The sequence below is a fragment of the Austrofundulus limnaeus genome, unplaced genomic scaffold (genome assembly GCF_001266775.1).
Source record: "Austrofundulus limnaeus strain Quisiro unplaced genomic scaffold, Austrofundulus_limnaeus-1.0 Scaffold42, whole genome shotgun sequence".
NCBI classification, from domain to species: Eukaryota; Metazoa; Chordata; class Actinopteri; order Cyprinodontiformes; family Rivulidae; genus Austrofundulus; species Austrofundulus limnaeus.
The window spans coordinates 556,283-576,151 of NW_013952444.1; the positions used below are offsets into that span (position 1 = coordinate 556,283).

The 19,869-nt window shown below is 39.8% G+C and overlaps 6 protein-coding genes across 7 annotated transcripts in view; 3 read left to right on the forward strand and 3 right to left on the reverse strand.

The window, feature by feature from the left end:
* Window positions 1-3,902, forward strand: part of LOC106516875 (ras-related protein Rab-8A) — an 8,423-nt gene extending 4,521 nt beyond the window's left edge. The window contains exons 7-8 of the mRNA XM_014007438.1: window positions 1,425-1,475; window positions 1,583-3,902. Coding sequence (XP_013862892.1) covers window positions 1,425-1,475; window positions 1,583-1,672 — 141 coding nt within the window. The 3' untranslated portion in view covers window positions 1,673-3,902. The remainder of the gene's footprint in view (window positions 1-1,424; window positions 1,476-1,582) is intronic.
* On the forward strand, window positions 32-805 carry LOC106516874 (uncharacterized; the record flags this gene model as incomplete). The annotated part of the gene is given in 1 exon segment (XM_014007437.1): window positions 32-805. A coding segment is annotated over 1 exon segment (720 nt), but the record flags the coding sequence as incomplete, so codon positions are not given.
* Window positions 3,903-5,904: 2,002 nt separating the features above from the next.
* LOC106516877 (ras-related protein Rab-8A) lies at window positions 5,905-7,868 on the forward strand. The gene is made up of 7 exons (XM_014007441.1): window positions 5,905-6,056; window positions 6,511-6,571; window positions 6,664-6,742; window positions 6,855-6,944; window positions 7,047-7,112; window positions 7,391-7,441; window positions 7,588-7,868. The coding sequence occupies exons 3-7, from the start codon at window positions 6,692-6,694 to the stop codon at window positions 7,654-7,656; spliced, it is 327 nt and encodes a 108-aa protein (XP_013862895.1). The 5' UTR covers window positions 5,905-6,056; window positions 6,511-6,571; window positions 6,664-6,691; the 3' UTR covers window positions 7,657-7,868.
* A 2,199-nt stretch (window positions 7,869-10,067) lies between these two features.
* Window positions 10,068-14,434, reverse strand: cib3 (calcium and integrin binding family member 3). The gene is made up of 6 exons (XM_014007440.1): window positions 14,266-14,434; window positions 13,176-13,210; window positions 12,689-12,800; window positions 12,085-12,232; window positions 11,708-11,903; window positions 10,068-11,629 (listed from the first exon to the last, which is right to left on the reverse strand). The coding sequence occupies exons 1-6, from the start codon at window positions 14,314-14,316 to the stop codon at window positions 11,608-11,610; spliced, it is 564 nt and encodes a 187-aa protein (XP_013862894.1). The 5' UTR covers window positions 14,317-14,434; the 3' UTR covers window positions 10,068-11,607.
* Window positions 14,435-14,858: 424 nt separating this feature from the next.
* On the reverse strand, window positions 14,859-17,702 carry admp (anti-dorsalizing morphogenic protein). The gene is made up of 5 exons (XM_014007434.1): window positions 17,027-17,702; window positions 16,763-16,893; window positions 16,562-16,684; window positions 16,287-16,476; window positions 14,859-15,550 (listed from the first exon to the last, which is right to left on the reverse strand). The coding sequence occupies exons 1-5, from the start codon at window positions 17,349-17,351 to the stop codon at window positions 15,126-15,128; spliced, it is 1,194 nt and encodes a 397-aa protein (XP_013862888.1). The 5' UTR covers window positions 17,352-17,702; the 3' UTR covers window positions 14,859-15,125.
* Window positions 17,703-18,751: 1,049 nt separating this feature from the next.
* pnhd (pinhead) overlaps window positions 18,752-19,869 on the reverse strand; it is a 5,336-nt gene continuing 4,218 nt past the window's right edge. For both annotated transcript variants that reach the window (XM_014007435.1, XM_014007436.1), the window contains one exon: window positions 18,752-19,434. In XM_014007435.1, coding sequence (XP_013862889.1) covers window positions 19,284-19,434 — 151 coding nt within the window. In that variant the 3' untranslated portion in view covers window positions 18,752-19,283. The remainder of the gene's footprint in view (window positions 19,435-19,869) is intronic.

Genomic DNA, 19,869 nt, shown 5'->3' on the forward strand with positions numbered 1-19,869 from the left:
ACCACAGTAAGATCCCAAGTGGGGATACTGGGTTATTAAACCCAGTATCCCCACTTGGGATCTTACTGTGGTGCTCGAGGCTCTCTGTGACCCCCCTTTTGAGCCCTTGGAGTCTGTAGATCTGAAGTTCCTTTCATATAAAGTTGTGTTGCTATTGGCACTAACAACTGTTAAACGGGTCGGGGATCTCCATGCTCTGTCTGTAAATCCCTCCTGTATTCAGTTTTCACCTGATGGCTCCAAGGTGGTGCTGCATCCAAACTCAGCGTATCTCCCTAAGGTGATACCTTCTKACTARAGCTCCATGTCCATTGAGCTTTCTAGTTTTTACCCTCCTCCTTTTGCATATGAGGAACAGAGGAGGTTACATTCTCTGTGTCCTCTACGTGCACTGCGTATTTACATTGATCGCACACAGGAGGTGAGGTCATGRGATCAGCTATTTGTGTGTATTGCTAACCCACTCAGGGGCAGBGCTCTGTCCAGACAGAGACTCTCCCACTGGATTGTGGAGGCTATCTCGTTAGCTTACAGCAGCAGGGGCCTCCCAGTCCCATCTGGTGTGAGYGCTCARTCCACCAGGGGTGTAGCAGCATCCTGGGCCCTATTTAAAGGGGTACCTGTGAGTGACATCTGTGTTGCGGCCAGCTGGTCTTCACCGCACACATTTGTTCAGTTRTATCGCTTAGATGTGACAGCCCCCTCGGTGGCTCACTCTGTGCTCTCCGCTGGGTCTGATGTGCTGCACTAGCATGTTATTATGACCCAAGTTTGGTGCTGCTCTGCGGGGCGTTTATATATGTCCCATACAGTGTGTGAATGTGAGTGTGAATGGGTGAATGTCTGTTAGTGTAAAGCGCTTTGGGGGTCCGGAGGGACTTGAAAAGCGCTCTATAAGTTCAGTACCATTTACCATTTACCATACATGATGTTGTACCGAGTGAATTGACTGAAAGGGAACGTAATGTTATGCATATAACTACTGTTCCCTGAAGGAAAGGAACGAGGTACAACACATGGAGGCCCCGCTACACAGCTGGGCTCGGTGAAGAGCAGTTACTGAACTAAGGAGTGACGGTGATGCGACAATATTTATATGTGCAGGCGGAGCCTGACATCTGTCGTCATCACGTCACCTGCCTAAAGGCGTGATTAGAGGTGGCTTCAGCCAGGACACGCAGGGGCGTGGTTCCCATACATGATGTTGTACCTCGTTCCTTTCCTTCAGGGAACAGTAGTTATATGCATAACATTACGTTATCTTTACCTTTAAGCCCCTTGCAGACATGTACTGTTTCCCACTAATCGGACAGCAATCTGCCTTCATGTCTAAATAAGACATTGCAATAAAAGTATTTTGCAAAAACAAGTAAGCAATTAAAGACAAACTGAAAAGTTTTATTTTTTATTTTTTTGTTTCCCAGGCTTTCTTGACTCTTGCTAGAGAAATCAAGTCAAAAATGGACTCAAAAATGGTGAGAAAAGGCAATTTGTGTTACAATTTCTTTGACTTTTTTTAACAATATGCTGTATTTACTTACAACATCCGCTAATCTTTTATGGCGTGTTGGATCTGTTGCAGGAAGCCAACGCACCTCAGAGCAGCAGCCACGGAGTCAAAATTTCCGAGCCTCAGAAAAAGACCAGCTTCTTCCGCTGCAGCTTGCTCTGAGGATCCGAGCGTCTGTGGCCAGGCATGAATAGACTGAGCTTTCTTGCAGCACTTCCTCGTCCTTTCCTTTTGCTTCCCAACAACATGGCCCGTCCTCCCAGTCTGCAAAAACCACCATTGTTCGTAAGCGGAGGACTTCCTCTCCTCTCTTCCTCTTCTAAAGCTTCCAGGGCTCCATCTCTTCCATTGTAAGGGGATCGGGTCTTCACGAGTCCAAGTGCTTAGATGGCAAAAGAATTGGCAATAAGCATGATCCAGATGTTCCCTTTCACCTAAAAAAAGAACTTATATTTTCTTATTTTAGTGTCTTTGTTCTGTGCACTCATATTTTACATAACTGGTAGCACAACAGTGATTTATAACCAAAAAAAAGGCTTTATTATAGTATTTTTTTGGAAGTGTGATGCTTAGATCGATTTTTAATAGAGCTCTATCCCTTTTTTCTGTTACTAACGTCAACCAGAGGCTGATAGGCTCGAACTCCAGTGAAGCAGAGTTGCACTTTTCTTCGTTTTCATATCGGCAGCTGAGAAACCACATCAACAAATATGAAGTCCACCTTTAATTAGCTTGAGTTTGTCCTTTTAGTCTGTTTGTGGTTGTCGACAATCATTTGATGTGACTGAAAAATGCGTGCCCCGATCACTGCCTCGTAAGTCATTTTACACAAGGCTTCAGGTGGGAAAAAAAATGGCAGTTTTGCAGTGCATCATGGTCTATATTGTGTCAGATGAGCATTTTAAGGATTTGAAGTAGCAAACTTGTAATATTTTTGGTAACCTCAGAGTACATTTAAGGTTTTTTCTTTTTCCTTGTGTGTTAAGAAATATTTCTCTAAACAGTTAAAAATTACTTCTGCAAGGAAGTAAAAAGTCCAGTTTGTGCAGATGTATAGAGAAGCTCCTAATATGACTCAAAAGTTTATTTGACAGCTTCAAGGAAAATCCAGCAGAGGTGCTTATTTCAGTCAAATAAAGTAGTCGTAGCCTCAAGCTTTGGGCAAACATTTAGCAGTATAATAGCAGAGTAGCTCAGGATGTAACACATTTTCACCACGTTTGCTCTCGGCTGACAAAAATCGCCTTTAAAACCTGGAAACCTGAACGCAATAAGAATATAGAAACCCTGTTTTAAGCTTCTCTTCAGCTTGGGTTCAGGCTAAATGATGTCTCTGGTTGATAAAACAACTGAAAGCTGAAGGTTCACGCTGTAATCTCAGCTCTCCAGGCACTTTATCCAGCAATCCTAATGTGTGGTGAGAGCTGACAAGTTTCCCAGTTCAACAGTACAGTTTTACACCACTTCTCTCTAAATGTTCCCTCTAATGGTTTTATACTGTATCTGTTCACTTTGAAGTATTACTTCCATTATTTATATAAACTGATATCCATAGAGTATATACGTATAGATTATATAAGTTTGAAGCTTCTGTGTCTAAGCTACAGCCTGCCAAATGTAGAGTAAAATATAAGATTTTCATGTGAAGTATTTTAGATTCCAATACTATTTGTAGCCCTTTTTTTGTCCAAAAAAACAAACAAACAAAAAAACTATTTGTAGCCCTTGAGTTTGATGCAAGGTGACACCTCTTGGATACACATCCAGACTTAAATTTCAGTCCGTATTTTCTTTCTGAAAACATAAACCAGAGTGGATTTAAATCTGTGATGTTCTGAAATGTCTCGCTCAGTTTCCAAATAGTTTGCTTCGTCAGAGCCGTGAGTCGTGGACCTGAGCGTTTGTGTGATTGTTACACGTCCATGTTGACCTGTACAGCCAAACATCTGGGCTGCTGTTGCTCTGTTTCACTGACCTGAAAAGAAAACAGTCGTTCATGAACTCTGTTTCAACTTTAGTTTAGAATTATGAAGGCTTTTTCTGCAGAAATGGTCTGAAACGGTGCTCTTTTCCTCTTACGGCTCCTTTAAGTCAGTAACAGGAAGAGGCAGAACTCAGTTTGTATCAGTATCTCATGGATTAGTGCAGCTTTTATTTAAATTTTTTTACATATCTCTTAAGATTCCTTTCACGTTTTAATAAACACATTTTACCATCCATATTTGCATTCCGTCCATTGTGAAGTTCATGGGGAGATTAGTAAGAATAAACATCACATGGGGGAAAATGAGTCTACCTAACTGTACTGTACTTTCTAAACCCATATCAAATGTATACAATTTGTAAATATGTACTTTTGGTTTAATAAAAAATGAAATGAAAAAAAAAAACAGTTTTTTTCCCAGTGCATTGATTTGATTCACTGTTTCGACAGTGGAAGTGACAAAACCAGTGCGTGCTCTGCGTTTTCGCAATAATGTCAAGTATGGCGAGAATGGACGATTGTTTCTTCAAAATAGTGTTAGTCGGATATGAAAACATCGGGAAGACTTGTGTCATCAACAGGTTTTTAAACGACGACTTTAAACAGATGCTTGCAACAATAGGTAAGGCTTACATTTTTTTAGTTTTTAATGGGGGAAGATGATCTAAACTTTCTTTTGTGTCAGGATGCTCTTTATTTTTACAAAACAGCTTTTTTTGTCACTTCAGTTGTTTAGTTACAGTGTCACTGCAAGCTTGTCCTACTGCCATTTGCTATTAAGTCATTATCAGTTATAGCTCTTTGTTCTGTATAGTAATATTAATCTTTAATAGAAGAGAATAAAAACAATCCCAGTTATCTGTTCCGTATGTAGACATATGAAAAGTCCTATCTCTGTTGAGCTGTATCCCTATAACTCTAAGTAGTGATGACTTCATGAGATTCTTTATAGATATTATTTAGAAATAAAATTCACAACAACCTTTCTGCTATTGTCTCTGATTCTCTGTCAGATGAGGCAGCTTTAGTGTCACTAGAACCTGATTTATGTCTGGACAGTTGTCCTGTTGAGGTGTCTGAATTATCTAAAATAATAGCTTCATCCAAACCATCAACATGTCTGCTAGATCTCATCCCAACCAGACTGTTCAAAGAAGCATTTCCCRTAATTAATATCCATATTTTAGATATATTAAGTTGTCTCTAATGAATGGTTATGTACCACAGAGCTTTAAGGTTGCTGTAATTAAACTTATACTTAAGAAGCATCAGGAGTTCTGGCCAATTATAGACCTATATCTAATCTCCCATTCATTAAAAAAAATTCTTGAGAAAATAGTTGCAAATATGTGAACATCTTGATAGAAATTATATGAGGAGTTTCAGTCAGGGTTTAGAGCTCATCATAGCACAGAAACAGAAAATTACTAATGATATTCTCGGCCTCAGACAGTGGACTTGTGTCCATTCTTGTCCTGTTAGATCTCAATGCTTGATGCAACTGATCACAATATTTTATTACGTAGACTTGAACTTGATATTGGGATTACAGGAACAGCTCTAAAATGGTTTAAAGGGCCAATATTATGTGTTTCTCAGGCATATATTGAAATACTATACCATAAGTACTGTATATGTCACCTTTGGGGGGTTGCACGTGCGCTATGATGCACTTTACTTGGCATCTGAGAATACATTTCCTTTAAAAGTATTTTTAATCTGAAAAGAGCTTCAATGAGTGAGAACTAATGCTGAGAGCTCAGCAGACAGTTAGGTTTCACTTTCAGTTTCACCCAGAGCCTGCAGGAGTCATGGGTGGGGTGTGTGGGGAGGGAGTGGGGAGGGGGTGCGCTATGCCACGAGGAAGTTCGGCTAAAAGACAAGTCCTAGGGGTGTTTCTGGTACCAAAGGGCATTTCTGGTCCCCACATGTTGTTTTTCTCCTCAGCATGGCTTCCTAAAAACGCTACAAGATTAAGACTTTGGGCATGTTTTTATGAGAGTATAACATTATAACATGATATACAACTCAAAAATGTTGATTTTACATGACATTGCCCCTTTAAATCATATTTAATTGACAAATTCCAGTTTGTTAATGTTAACAATGAATATTCTTGCACCAGAGTTAGCCATGGAGTTCCTCAGGTTTCAGTGCTTGGCCCAATCATCTTTACTTTATAAATGCTTCCATTGTTATGCTGATGATACCTGATTAATCCAATCAGTTACAAGCATGACAAAAACATAAAAACTTGGATAACTCTTAATTTTCTGCTTCTAAATTCAGATAAAACAGAGGTTGTGGTTTTTGGACCTGAACATCTTAGCAAAAATTTTTGCAGCCTTTCACTTCCTCTGGATGGCATTAATCTGGTCTCCAGTTCTAATATAAAGAACGTTGGCTTGGTGTTATTCATCAGGATATGTGTGTCTGTGTGTAAAACTGATGATGAATACACTTAAAGATATATAAATAAACAACAACTTTGTTTTCTGTAGGCGCTTCCTTCATCTTAAAGACAATAGAGCTCGACGGCAAGAAGATAAAGTTAGAGATATGGTGGGTTTTTTGTCTGTTTTTAAAGAACCCTGAATGAATAAATAACATCAGGACAGTGTTTATTCATTTTTTTTCCTTAGTAAAAGTACAAACAGACTTCCAAACATGAGGCACTACAAAACCTTATGAAAGTTCATCAATGTTTAAAAGAATAAAGCTTTAACAGCTGATTTTATTTAAATAAGGTCTCCTGTTAACTTCTGCAATAAAATAGTGATTTTTAAGAATGCATTTGTGCCTTATTGTGGCTGAAAAATCAAAGGCAGATGTGTGAAACTCAGTAAGAGGTCACAACCAACACCTCCACCATCTGCTAGTGAAAAGTTTAGTTTACGTTCAGAATTTCTATTCAAAATAAACCAACTACCTTATTGTTAAATGCAACATAAAATTCTATTGTTCCCACAAATGGTTTTCTTATAATATTTAAGTCAGTTACATTGTACTCTTTCAGGAATACATGTGGTCTTGATTACTTCATAAAATGCATGGCACCGCACTGCAAAGGAGCAAAGGTGATTATTTTTCCAAACCTACAAAATTTAACTTCCTTTTGAAACAATTTTCTTTCACTGTATTTATTGTATGTACAATGTGTCCTTCACAGGGCTTCATGGTTTTGTACGACATCACAAATGAGTATTCTTTTGAAAAAAACCAAGGACTGGAAGAAAGCGATGGAGGAAGTATGTACTGGTAATGTAGCCTCCGTTACATGCTCATTATGCTACATTAAAAGATTTTGTTTCTCGTGCAACACTTTAATGTATTTAAAAAAAAATTCTTTTGTTAATTTAGCATGCATCAGCAGATGTTGAGAAGATGCTCCTTGGCAATGAATGTGACCTTGACAAAGACAGGAAGGTGTCCAAAGAGAGTGGAGAGATGGTGAGAACTTGGATAATTAACGATTTATCTTGGTATTATTGTAAAACAAGCACTTTAATGTACGTCAGTTAAGATTTAACACATTTCCTTCTTTTTGTTCAGCTTACTCAGGAGTATGGGATCAAGTTCGAGGAGACCAGTGCAAAGTCCAGCATTAATGTGGAAAACGTGAGCTGCTCCTTTTTAAAGATAATTTGCTTTGATCTCTTTTTAGTCATTTTGCTTGCATTTTGTGTAATCATAGATTTTCTTTCAGACGTAATTTTCACCTTCATCCAGTCTTTATTATTTTCTCTAGACTTTTAGAGTGGTGCATTACAGCAGTATCTTTACCTTGTCTAGCAGTAATAATACGCTAATCATACTCACTGTTATTCCTGTGCTTCTAATGTGCAGCTATTTTCAGAATAATGGAAATTGACAGTTTTTTCAATTTGGTTTTCCAGGCATTCTTGACTCTTGCCAGAGACATGAAGTCAAAATTTGTCTCAAAAATGGTGAGAAAATACACAGTGTGCTACAGTTTCTTATATGCTGTGTTTGGTTGTGGAAACAATACTTTCATTCATTTTATGGCAGTTCTTCCCACTTTTGGACCAGTGTGGAATAATTAGTTTTTCATGGTGTGTTTAATTTGCTGCAGGAAACTGACTCGCATCAGAGCAGCAGCACTGAAGTGCCTCAGAGAGAGACCAGCTGCAGCTTGTTCTGAGAATCCAGTTTTTGTGGACAGACAGATAGTGTGGACTGAGCTTTCTTACTGCACTTTTTCCGCTATTAGTTTTACTTTTTTCTTTGGCTGAATTATAAAGCACTTTGGTAAGCTTTTATTGTTTTTATATGCTATTTAAACAGAAACAATGACATTATATGTAAATTACCATCATTATATACACTCACCGGCCACTTTATTAGGTACACCTGTCCAACTGCTTGTTAACACTTAATTTCTAATCAGCCAATCATATGGTGGCAACTCAGTGCATTTAGGCATGTAGACATGGTCAAGACAATCTCCTGCAGTTCAAACCGAGCATCAGTATGGGGAAGAAAGGTGATTTGAGTGCCTTTGAACGTGGCATGGTTGTTGGTGCCAGAAGGGCTGGTCTGAGTATTTCAGAAACCGCTGATCTACTGGGATTTTCACGCACAACCATCTCTAGGGTTTACAGAGAATGGTCCGAAAAAGAAAAAACATCCAGTGAGCGGCAGTCCTGTGGGCGGAAATGCCTTGTTGATGCCAGAGGTCAGAGGAGAATGGGCAGACTGGTTCGAGCTGATAGAAAGGCAACAGTGACTCAAATAACCACCCGTTACAACCAAGGTAGGCAGAAGAGCATCTCTGAACGCACAGTACGTCGAACTTTGAGGCAGATGGGCTTCAGCAGCAGAAGACCACACCGGGTGCCACTCCTTTCAGCTAAGAACAGGAAACTGAGGCTACAATTTGCACAAGCTCATCGAAATTGGACAAGAAAAGATTGGAAAAACGTTGCCTGGTCTGATGAGTCTCGATTTCTGCTGCGACATTCGGATGGTAGGGTCAGAATTTGGCGTCAACAACATGAAAGCATGGATCCATCCTGCCTTGTATCAACGGTTCAGGCTGGTGGTGGTGGTGTCATGGTGTGGGGAATCTTTTCTTGGCACTCTTTGGGCCCCTCCGTACCAATTGAGCATCGTTGCAACGCCACAGCCTACCTGAGTATTGTTGCTGACCATGVCCATCCCTTTATGACCACAATGTACCCAACATCTGATGGCTACTTTCAGCAGGATAATGCGCCATGTCATAAAGCTGGAATCATCTCAGACTGGTTTCTTGAACATGACAATGAGTTCACTGTACTCAAATGGCCTCCACAGTCACCAGATCTCAATCCAATAGAGCATCTTTGGGATGTGGTGGAACGGGAGATTCGCATCATGGATGTGCAGCCGACAAATCTGCGGCAACTGTGTGATGCCATCATGTCAAAATGGACCAAAATCTCTGAGGAATGCTTCCAGCACCTTGTTGAATCTATGCCACGAAGAATTGAGGCAGTTCTGAAGGCAAAAGGGGGTCCAACCCGTTACTAGCGTGGTGTACCTAATAAAGTGGCCGGTGAGTGTATAAATACAGTTTATTTTATGTTACTTATTCCAAAGAGCATTTCATGCCTTGTGTTACTGAAATAAAACGTCATACTTGTGGATTTAAATGTGCTATGAATACTGTCAGATAAGCATGTTCTGTTTTGATTACTGAATAATAAGGTCATTGATAAGGTCCTGATCTTGTCTAAATGAAGGAATTTGTGCCAGATGATCTGCTTCATATTATGCTCAGATGAGTGCAATATGCTTCCTGTTTTGTTTTCACTGTTGCCGCAAGTTATACAGATGCATGAAGGTCTGTTGAACTTGTCACCTGCTATAGTATTTATTTCTTATAACTTACTATATTTTAAAATAAATTACCACAAAAGACCAAATGACTTGCTTAATTCTTGATTTCAGCATCACTTCATTTAATCCACCCCCACACCTCCTCCTCTCTTTATCTTTCTAGAGATGCTTAGATCTATTTTAATACAACGCTTTCTGTTACAAATATCAGCCACAGGCTGATTTCCATCCAAACCACCACATATATAGTAATATAAGGTCTTTAACATTCAGAGGTCTATAAAGTACTTGAAAAAAAACTAAGTAAAAGTAAAAATACCTTAACAGAAAATGACTGGTAAAAATACATTTCACTGATGAGAAAAGTACTTAAGTAAAAGTCCTAAAACCTGTTCACAAACATCAGGAAAGTAAAAGTAAAAATACTTTTACACACTTTCTAAGAAATAAACTGTTGAATTTACTTAATCAAACTAGCTCCACTAAACCAGGTTGAGTAAACTGAGCATTTTACATATTTTCTTCATGCTTCATATTTACTAAGTTTAGTGGAACCAGTTGACATGAAGTGTATAAACAACTTTCACAACTTTTCGCCTTTCATGATGAGTTCTGTCATGTTTAGTTTTGTAGGTGTTAAATGTTAAAGTACAGATTTAAAAGTATCATTTTTAGGTTTTAAATATAACGAAATACAAGTAAAAGTATAACAAATTACAAATCCTCAAAAAAAATTACTTGAGTACCGTAACAAAGTAAAAGTAATTAGTTACTATAAACCTAATATAACAGTAATATAATAGCACAGGTCAGGATGCAACACATTTTCACTGAGGAACATGTTTGCTCTCAGCTGACACAAAAGACTTTAAATCCTGGGAATCTGAATGGAAACGAGTTCAATTCACAAAACAAGAATATAGAAACGTGTGACCCCCCACCCCACCGACCCTGAAAGGACAAAGCAGGTAAAAGATAACGAATGAATGTTTTCAGCTTTTTCTTGTTAAATGAGGTCTCTGATTGATAAAACAGTGCAGCACAATGGTTCAGTGGTTAGCGCAGATGCCTCACAGCAAGAAGGTCCTGGATTCAATCTCCTGATCAGACCAGGGTTCTCTGTGCGGAGTTTACATGTTCTCCTTGTGCTTGCATGTGTTTTCCAGTTTGTTCTCCAGTTTTCTAACACAGACCAAAAATGATGCATGTTAGGCTGCCTTCAGGCCTTCCTTACAAATGAGATCTCAATGGGATTTACCTGGTTAAATAAAGGCTCATTTAAAAGAAACAATTCAAAGCCCCTGAAGGTTCACACTGCAATCTCAGCTCTCCGGGAACTTTGTCGAAAAATCCTAATGTGTGGGGAGAGGTGACGTGTTCCCAGTTCAACAGTACAGTTTTACACCTCCATCCAGTTTGTTTCAGTGTTTTCATTGACCAACAGCTTTCATTTGACCCCGGGCCTCAGCTGGACAAACTGTACCCCCTCATCGGCCCATTGAGAGCCAATATTCTGTCACGTGTTTCCTTTATAGCTCAGTGTAACCAAACTCCATTAGATACAAAACAAATCTCCTGTTGACGGTTAAAATTAATGAAGCCTGTCTCGATGGATTAGCCAAACCTCCTGCTGTTTTTAGTTCTGTAGATTTAAATCAGCTCTGAATGTGATTCAAGTTTTGAGTTTAAATGACTTGGTTTAGGAGAATGGAGGAAATTTGGTAAATGATTAACTAAATGTAAGATGCAGTTTTGTATTTTATACTTCCTGATCATTGCAGCCTTTAAGTTTAAAGAATGAGAGTTGTGTTATCATGTGTTCTCTCTCTAGCCTAAACAAAAAAATGAGTTCTACGTCAGACGTAAAATGGTACCACCTTCAGGGGTGTAACCAGGAAGAGCCTGGAGAGGTTATAAGGTCAATTCATATTTAGGGAAGTTGTTAGTGTTTTGCAGACACACTGTCAGATCCAGCCTGGACAGACTGGGCTGTTTTGTTTGTGTTTTAGTTCAAGGCTGAGGTCTGACTGCTGTGCTGAATGCTGTCTGAAACTGATTGGAGTCAGATGAGAATAAAGTTTTGTTAGACATCCAAGTGGATTCCTGCTTTTATTCAGACATGCCATTTTTGAACAGCGCATTATTTCTACAAGAACTTACCAGAAATAAAAAGCTCCTTTTACCTAAATTAAGAGGTTTGAACAAGATGTAAAGTCTTTGTGAAGATTTTCAGTCCATTCGTTTGGGCTCTTCTTGAAATCCCATGAATTCCTTAAATCCTTATGTGGAAGGTGCTGTGAACCAAAACGACAACCTGAAATTAGATCTAATCAGTGTCAGACGTTTGTATTCACCTGCCTCCGCTGGTTTACCTGAGGAAATCTGGAGCTCTGACTATCATGTGCTGGAAGTCTTCGAGCGAGAGGCGCCCATCGTTGTCCAAGTCGGCCTCATCGATCACCTTCTCGCACACCATCCTCACCTCCTCCTCCGTCAGCTCGTTACGAGTCAGCTTGTTCAGGGTCTTCTCCAGGTCCGACTTGCAGAGGAAGTCGTCGTTGTTGAAATCTTTACATAAATAAAGATTATGTTAAATCACAGAGAGAGGTTGTGATCCTACTCTGAGTCACCAATCCTAGATGCCCCTGCAGCTCGTATTTTGTAGTTTTTGACATTGACCTTGTTATATGTATGCAACCTCTCCGTCTAGTAAGAGGGCCTTATGTGGTAAAACAGAAACATTATTCACCATAAATTTTGAAAGCATAGTAGGCCTTGAGGTCACGGGGAGCCATCTCACTGAGAACCGAAAACATGTCCAAGAAGTCGTCCAGGGTCATGTTTCCCTGTCCGTCCTCAGAGAAAACCTCAGCGATCCTCTGGCGAAATGGGTTGTCCTGATCAGAAAACAGAATTTTTAGGGAGATCTGATTAAATCTAAAACAATCAACCTTAGAAACTCATGAAGTTACCGGAGACCCTAAAACTTTTGACTTAGGCCTGAATATGAGATAATGCTAAATTTTGAGTTTACATAGTACTTAAAGATAGCTCTAAGTGGCACAATTTGCATTATTAGTTTAGAGCAGCCCCATCCCCCATGCTCAGCTCCTGTCAGTAAACAATAAACATGTTTACCTTGCTGTGTTTGCGTAAAGAGGCATATAATTGTTCCATTCCTACCAAGGGTGCCCTCAGGGACCCACTGGCATTCTTCAAGTTTAAAAGAGTCGGGTAACGTATAACCTTTCAAAGAATTCTGTCGATTAGTTGCTCATTAATTATGGATCAGGAACAGAAGCGCGGGGGAGTGGAGCGGGTCTGCAGGGTTTGTACTGGTCCACTGGGTCTACCTTCAGCTCTGGCATGCTGCCGATCAGCTCGTATGGTAACTTCACATCTGGCTGCTTGGTGTAGTCAAGAGGAACGAGCTGCGGGGCCAAATCCCGATAGCGGTAGAAGAGTCTGGAAAGGTTTCAGAAATTCACTTTCAGTCTCAAATTGCCAAATATATTTGGTGATGTCAATTTGCTCCATGAATGAGCTGTCAGTGGAAGCTTTGTCAGTGGAAGCTTAAAAAGCACATAAAGTTCTTAGAGGACAGTTTATAACAGCAAGTGATCTCAGAGACAACCTGCCTCACAGCAGCAGAACTCCACCAATGTAACTTTAGAGCTTTACCGTTTGTTTTTGTGCAGAACTGGCAAAAATTTGCCTGCATTTCATTGGAGGAAACTCCTAAATTAGGATATTTTAAAAACATAATGTTATGATTTTTCAGCACTTTGGTGTAGGTCAATGAGACAAAAACAAGTGAACAAACAAAAACGGTATGCTCACCTGAGAATTTCCTTTCTTGTAAAGTATGTGCAATCCTGCAAAAACAAATAGATCATGGCAGGAAATTTAGGTTATTTAGTAAACTCTGTAAGAGAGGTTGTTTTTGTGATGAAAAATAAAACTGAAAAATACAAATTTCAACAGAGTTGAGAGACTTGATATAAATATCCTTTCCTAATATAGCTAAAGGTGTTCCTCAAGGCTTAGATCTGGGGTCACTTTTGTTTATTTATACATTAGCAATCCAAAATATGATGTATCGAACCCTAGTTTTCATTTTATGCTGACGATACTGTGATGTACTTTACCTACAGCTCAACAGGTTTGTCATAAGCTAAAACAATCTCTTAATCCCTGTCAGCATTTTTTCAGGCAATTCAAGACTAATTTTTGATGCCAAGACTGAATTTGCTTTGCTCTTCAGCACAAAATGGAAATTCTTGTTTTATCTGTTACTTTTCTTTGCAGTTCAGAGATTGATGCAGTGTCTGAATGCAAATAATTCTGTAAATAAAATAATTCTGTATACAAAGTTATTTTTGGCTTCTTCCTTCGCGTCTACATCCTTTAAAAAAACACAATTGGCTGCTTTCTTGGTTCACATGGTTTGTTCCTTTATAGGTACTGCAAGGTACTGCGTTAGGTAAACATTTAAATATGCTGACCCACATGCTTAAAATGAGCTCCAAAACTGCCTGCATTTACATTTTGTGACTCATCAAAATGCACAAACATCTGGATAAAAATGTTCTGATTGAGGATTTCTGCTACTGATTATAAGGCCTGCTGGCATGTAAAGTTTTTATCAAGGTGTGTGCTTTGTTTTGAGCTGCTACCTGGCCTTTTGTAAAAAAAAAAAGTGTTAAAGCTTAAAGGTTTTTTTCCTGGTTAAGTAAAAAGAAGAATTGTGAAGCAAAATCAGATCAATAGACATCCAGGCTCACATTGAGCTCCACACCTGAAGGATGCATCACAGGACAGTCTTTTTTTGCAAGTAAAACAGTGCATTTAAAATAATCTTTAACAAACATGTCGCACAATGAGTGACAAGAGCGGATCTATTTCAGACGGAGGCAATCGTGACACTGACCTGATAGGCATCCAGCTGCTGTGCTGTGAAGATTGTTTGTTTATTCCCCATGTCTGAGCGAACAAACACCAAGCCTCAGCTCCATTGCTGCTGCAGCACCGAGTGAACCTTCTTTTTTTTATGGTGGCCAAGTCAGATATGAAAAACTGGGACAAAAGGAGGCCAGAGCCAAAGTGGAGATCGGGTTTCGAGCCGCAGCCGGGCCCTTTGGTTGCCACTATAATGGCAGCATTTCATCGTTTTCTTCATTGTGAATAGCAGCCCCTCTGACGATGAATAAGGGCTGTCGTCCAGAATCATGCCAGGTGGTTTCAACCCCCTTTAGTGCCACTCTATGGCCAACGCCTCGCTCAGCTCTCGGGTTACAGTCTGCAGAGGCAGGGTTTTGTCATGTGCTAAAAAGAAGTTTTAATGAGAGACAAGTTGGGTTTTGTTTATGTAGAAAATAAGTTTTATCATGCTCATTTTCAAAAATATACCAAGAGCGAATTTTTTTTCAGCTTTGCATATGAGAAGTGCAGTTTTATTTCAAACCATTTTCAAAAGCCGTTTTTGTGTGAAACTCTTTAAAAAAACTCACGCATCACTTTTTTTTATAAATCATTTATTATTTTTGCCTAAATCAGTAAAAAAGCAGAAAAATAAAATATACACATTTACATATTTCACTGGACATCACTTCCATCACAGTCATATATTATTATTATTTATGAATATTTACATATACTACAATGTCCAACATACAATTTCGCACATTACTTATGATTTCAGGGTCGAAGGGAAAAAGGTTGTCTACAAATAAAAACTGAATGTACATTATTTTAGTGTCTGTGTGTTCACACAGCAGAAACAGTCTGCGTTCAGTGGCAGCCGCAGCTTCCAGCCACCATGTCGTTGTATTGTTTCAGAACGACGTTCTCGTCGTCATCAAAGTAGAGCAAGTTGATGGAAAACAGCTTGTCGGGCACGCAGCACGGCGTCTGGATGCCTCTGATCAGCTTCAGGGCGTTGATGATGGACTGGACGGTGGCGTGGTTGGTCGGTTTCATGTTCTGACCCAGAGGGAAGGAGCAGGAGCCCTTGCAGTGATAGGCGTTGTAACCCCGGGGAGACACGATCCAGCCCGACCAGCCGATCTCCTCGAAGTCGACGTACAGAGGCAGGCGCTGGCAGGGCTTCAGCCGGCCTTCCTCGTCCACGTGGTCCAGGGAGCGAGCGCTGCGGGACGGCGAGCCTGACATGGAGATCTGTGGGAGGATGGAAGTGGAAATGACCTCATGGGGATCTGAAAGAGGAAGCAGGTTTTAGGAGTTAGAAGTGACACATTTCATTTTCTTTAATGCATAGGAAGCAGAGGAGTCGATCTTTCCAAAAGTTTGATGTCAACTATGACAAATGCTGATTCTCCTTAGAAAATTCATTTATTATTTGTACGAGGGGCGGTTCTAGGGGTGGGGGCACAGGGGCATTAACCCCATCTGAAATCTGATGAAGTGCCCCTGTCCTGTCACTCATCTGTCCTTTGCCCAAGAGTGGTTGCAGTTCAACTTCCAAACAGTAGTGGCGCTAATGAGTCAAAAAGGAAAGTCCAGGAAGAAGCAAGCTTACACAAGTCTTTTTCAATTTGAACTGTAGAAAGAGTATTTTAACTGACAACAATGGCTGGATTTTCTCACATGTTGTGTGTTTGAGAGTATTTTATTCATGTACAGTAAAAATGCATGTAAAATTAATAAGGATTTTTTACAGTTTGAGCTTTTACAAGTGTCTCTGAACATATGTGATTAATTAAATTTATACACCTTACAAAAACTGGGGATTTGTGTGCAGGCATGTTGAACAAATACTTGGCCCCTCTATGAATACTGTGGCCCCTTGATGGCCCCCGTACACTGAAAAATCCTAGATCCACCACTGATTTGGACAATATAAAGAGTACACATAACCCTGTTGGTCAGCAAATAGACCACCAGAGAACAGTCACCATCAGAAAGAAACAACAAAATGGTCACAAGTCTTACTCTGACTCTCGAGCGTAGCAGAGCGGCGGCCGTCATCGGTGAAAAGAACCAGCATGGGCTGCTTGCTCTGGTGGTGGTGTCGCCCCGAAGCAAAGCGGACCAGCTTCAGGTCCACCTGGCTTCCTCCCAGACTCCGAACCACCACTTGGAGCCCCAGGTTGCTGCCTTCATCCTGCATCCAGGAGCGGACCTTGATTAAACCAAAAACAAAAGTTAAAGCACGTGTTCTTTTTTTTTTTTAATCACTGGTTTGGAAAGCGAGTCTTGATCCTTACAGCTTGTGTGATGGTGAACACTTCCCAACCCGTGGAGTGGACGGGGACCAGCCGAGAGGACAGCAGCTTCCTCCCCTGCGTGCTGTTGGTCTTTCTGTTGTCCAGGAGCTGATAAACACTGACCTGTGTGATGCAGCAGCCAGTGTGTCAGAAAGAAGGCAGGTAAAGATACATTTTTTTCTTAAACAGTTGTTTTAATACCTGACAGAAGTGATGTCTGCTGGATGATGTCTGAGGGCGCAGCTTGAAGAGATGAAGCTCTGCGGTGAGAACCTTCTCTGTTCTTGCAACTATTGACAAATTGAACCTGAACTCCACCTGTTCACTGCGCACTGAAAAGAAAAGAAAACTCACCATTAGACACCAGAACAGGTAATGGATTTATTTTATCTTCTTTTTTTTTTTTTTTTTTTTTTTTTTTTTTTTAGTTCATAAGGAACTCCTCAGACTAAAAACAGATCTCACATTTGTCAAAGAAGCTGCGCACAGTATTCCCCTCCAGCAGATAGGGGTCCTTGGTCACACCGTCCACATCAGCAACCGTGTTGTACAGATCCAGCATGTACTGAGGCGGCTGTTTGTGTCCATGGACCGCAGGAGGGTCCTCCATTCCAAAGACCTCCAAAAGCCTCTTGATGGCCGCGGAGCGGACCTCCTCCGGCTCGTCCTCGGAGGTAAAATCATCCTCCTGGTGGCTGAGCGAAGGCCACGCTGAGCTGACGCGCAAGAAAATGGCGAATCTGATCACAAACAGCAACATCTTTGTTGAGTGAGAAGTCTCCCGGTTCATCAGTCTCTTGTTCTTGGAGTTGGGATTGACTGTTAACTCCCGGAGGTTCGACTTTTTATATCAAATCCGCCCCCGGTTCCTCTCATCTTTGCCCCCCCAAGCCTGGGTAAACAGCAGTAAAGATGCTATTTGGCCGCAAATGTAAATCACCAATCAGCAAATGTAAAAGGAAGAGTAATGGCGGCGTTAACAAGGTGTGAACCTGTTTGGAGATTTAATTCAAAGCCTTTGTCTTCATGTCTGGCAAAGAGAAAGCTCAAACAATGCTGTCAGGTTTGAATAAACTGGATTCGTAAATATAAAGGAATGTTTCTCTATTTTACAACAAGTTTGATATGATTTGTGAGAATAAAGAGCAGAAAATGTCCAAACCTTGAACGGAACCGGAGCGCTCTCTGTGGGGGGTCAGCCGCGCGTCAATGAATCCATTAATTTGGAACAATGGGCCACATTGTTTTAAGTGGAAACCAATTACTTCTGTAAAGACACAGGTGTTACTGGCTACACTTGGATAAACATAACTGTTTATCCAGTTCCAGCTGAATAATCATCCAGTTTATTTCATTTTTAAACGCCTTTACTTGTGGCGCGACTTTACATCCATTTCCTCAGCTCGGTGAACCCCACCAGTTTAACCCACTCAGAAAAATTAGCACAAAGTTTCTATCACGAGGCTTGATTTGTTTAAAAAATATCCACTAATACTTTTTATTCTGGGATTCCAGTGTTTTCTCTGTGCCATTTGCGTCCTTTGATCTTTACGCACAATTACGCACGAGCAAATTGTGCCGGGCTGGAAAAAAAAAACGTTTTCTTCACTGCAATAAACTTGCAGGAGATCAAAGATTTTTTTCTTGTCGTCACAGCATGCAGAAGAGCAATAAAGCGTTTCTTTTTAAGTGAAACGTGACAAGGAAGTGTTTTTTTCACACCACAATATGAAGTTAAAGAGGACCTGCACGTGTGTTGTTTTAAAGCCACACTTATTTTTGTCCTCTTCAAGATTTATTTTGACTAAACTCAGGATTTTATTGCACAACTTATTTTACTCTCAACGTGGAACAAAAGAAGCATTTTGCTGCTAAAATGAGTGTGAAAGCTGCAGACATCAAAACCACACTGGATTTCATTTTAAATGTATTTTTCATCTGAAACAATAAATTTAGATGCACATAAACTAAAAACAGAACTATACTTACACAAAAATGTACACAAAAGAAGAGCACACAGAAAATCTCACTATTTTTGTTCATCTTGAATCATTTACCATAAGCACTTTGGGATCTCATGTTTTTACATTTTATTTATTGTCAGTTTAAAGTTTTTCTAACATAATTACATAATAATAATAATAATAATAATGCATTTTATTTATAAAGCACCTTTCAGGACACCCAAGAATAGGACAAAATGTATTAAATTTACAAAATTATCATCTGTACATATAACACATAATATACAATTACTTAGCTTTTTTTTTAAGTAAGCGGTGTCCGGTCCTTGAAGGCTCCTGCTCTGCATGTTTTAGTTTGTCTGTTTTTCTGCAGAGCTTCATGTTCTGCCTCTTCATCACTCTCTCATTCAAAACCGGTGTGTCAAATTTTAGATTTTTTTTCTTGTCCATTTTCTTTATTTTATCCCTGATATCTTGTTTGATTAAATAGAACTTGTTTGCAACGTTTTCTTTTTGATAGCTATATCATAACTTGAGATGCTTCTCTGCTGATTTGAATGAATAGGTGATTAACAAGCTGCTGCAGAACATGAAGACCCGACAAAGTGAAGCGAAACCATTAAAACATGCAGGAGAGTGGCCCTAAAAGACCAGAATTTATGTTTTTTTCCCCTTCATTTTTTTTTTTTTTTTTTGCCTCGTGGTCCAGTCTTTGAAAGCCACAGTTAAGAGCAGTTCTCCAGCAGAGGGCGCTGTGTTCACTCCTGGCACTGACATGAAGTGATGGAGAGGATGCTGCGTTTCTGCCCATCCTGGCTGATGAAGCTGTGGTTCTCATATCCCTGAGGAACACAGGAGCTGGGCACACTTTCAGACCACAAGAGACACATTTCTGCATCATTTGGGTTCCTGCAGGAAAAAAAAGAACATTAAAATTGAAATGATTTTTTCCAGGGGGGGACAGGTCTTAATAAAATCAAAATATATTACACACTAACTGAAATCATAGTTATATCAAGTAACTTAAAGACAGAATTTAAACTTTTTGTTTGTGTCGTAGCTTTTTCAAGCACAATAATTATGAAACTCTAAGGTAACTTTTAATATTATTGAATTTCATTTTTGAAGAAATTTAATTCAACAGAAAAAAGAAAGATCTGTAGCAGTCCTGAAGTTAGATTTGAGGAAATAAAAAGAAACATTTGATGCAATTAAAATGAGGGCAGCATGCTGAGTGCAGACGTGTCAGAGTTCACAGGCCATTGTTAGGAGAGGCAGCAGAGGAGGTGTGTGTGTGTGTGTGTGTGTGTGTGTGTGTGTGTGTGTGTGTGTGTGTGTGTGTGT

Bases quoted from the DNA above. Each gene is read 5' to 3' on its own strand.
- LOC106516877 (XM_014007441.1), top strand. From the start codon at position 6,692: ATGAGTATTCTTTTGAAAAAAACCAAGGACTGGAAGAAAGCGATGGAG. The intron at 6,743-6,854 runs GTATGTACTGGT...TTGTTAATTTAG, and splicing joins GGAAGAAAGCGATGGAGGAA to CATGCATCAGCAGATGTTGA. The intron at 7,113-7,390 runs GTGAGCTGCTCC...TTGGTTTTCCAG, and splicing joins CCAGCATTAATGTGGAAAAC to GCATTCTTGACTCTTGCCAG.
- cib3 (XM_014007440.1), bottom strand. From the start codon at position 14,316: ATGGGGAATAAACAAACAATCTTCACAGCACAGCAGCTGGATGCCTAT. The intron at 11,904-12,084 runs GTGAATAATGTT...ATTTATGTAAAG, and splicing joins CTATGCTTTCAAAATTTATG to ATTTCAACAACGACGACTTC. The intron at 11,630-11,707 runs GTAAACCAGCGG...TTTGGTTCACAG, and splicing joins AGAGCTCCAGATTTCCTCAG to CACCTTCCACATAAGGATTT.
- admp (XM_014007434.1), bottom strand. From the start codon at position 17,351: ATGAACCGGGAGACTTCTCACTCAACAAAGATGTTGCTGTTTGTGATC. The intron at 16,685-16,762 runs GTATTAAAACAA...TGCATCACACAG, and splicing joins GCAGACATCACTTCTGTCAG to GTCAGTGTTTATCAGCTCCT. The intron at 15,551-16,286 runs GTAAGACTTGTG...TTCCTCTTTCAG, and splicing joins TGCTACGCTCGAGAGTCAGA to ATCCCCATGAGGTCATTTCC.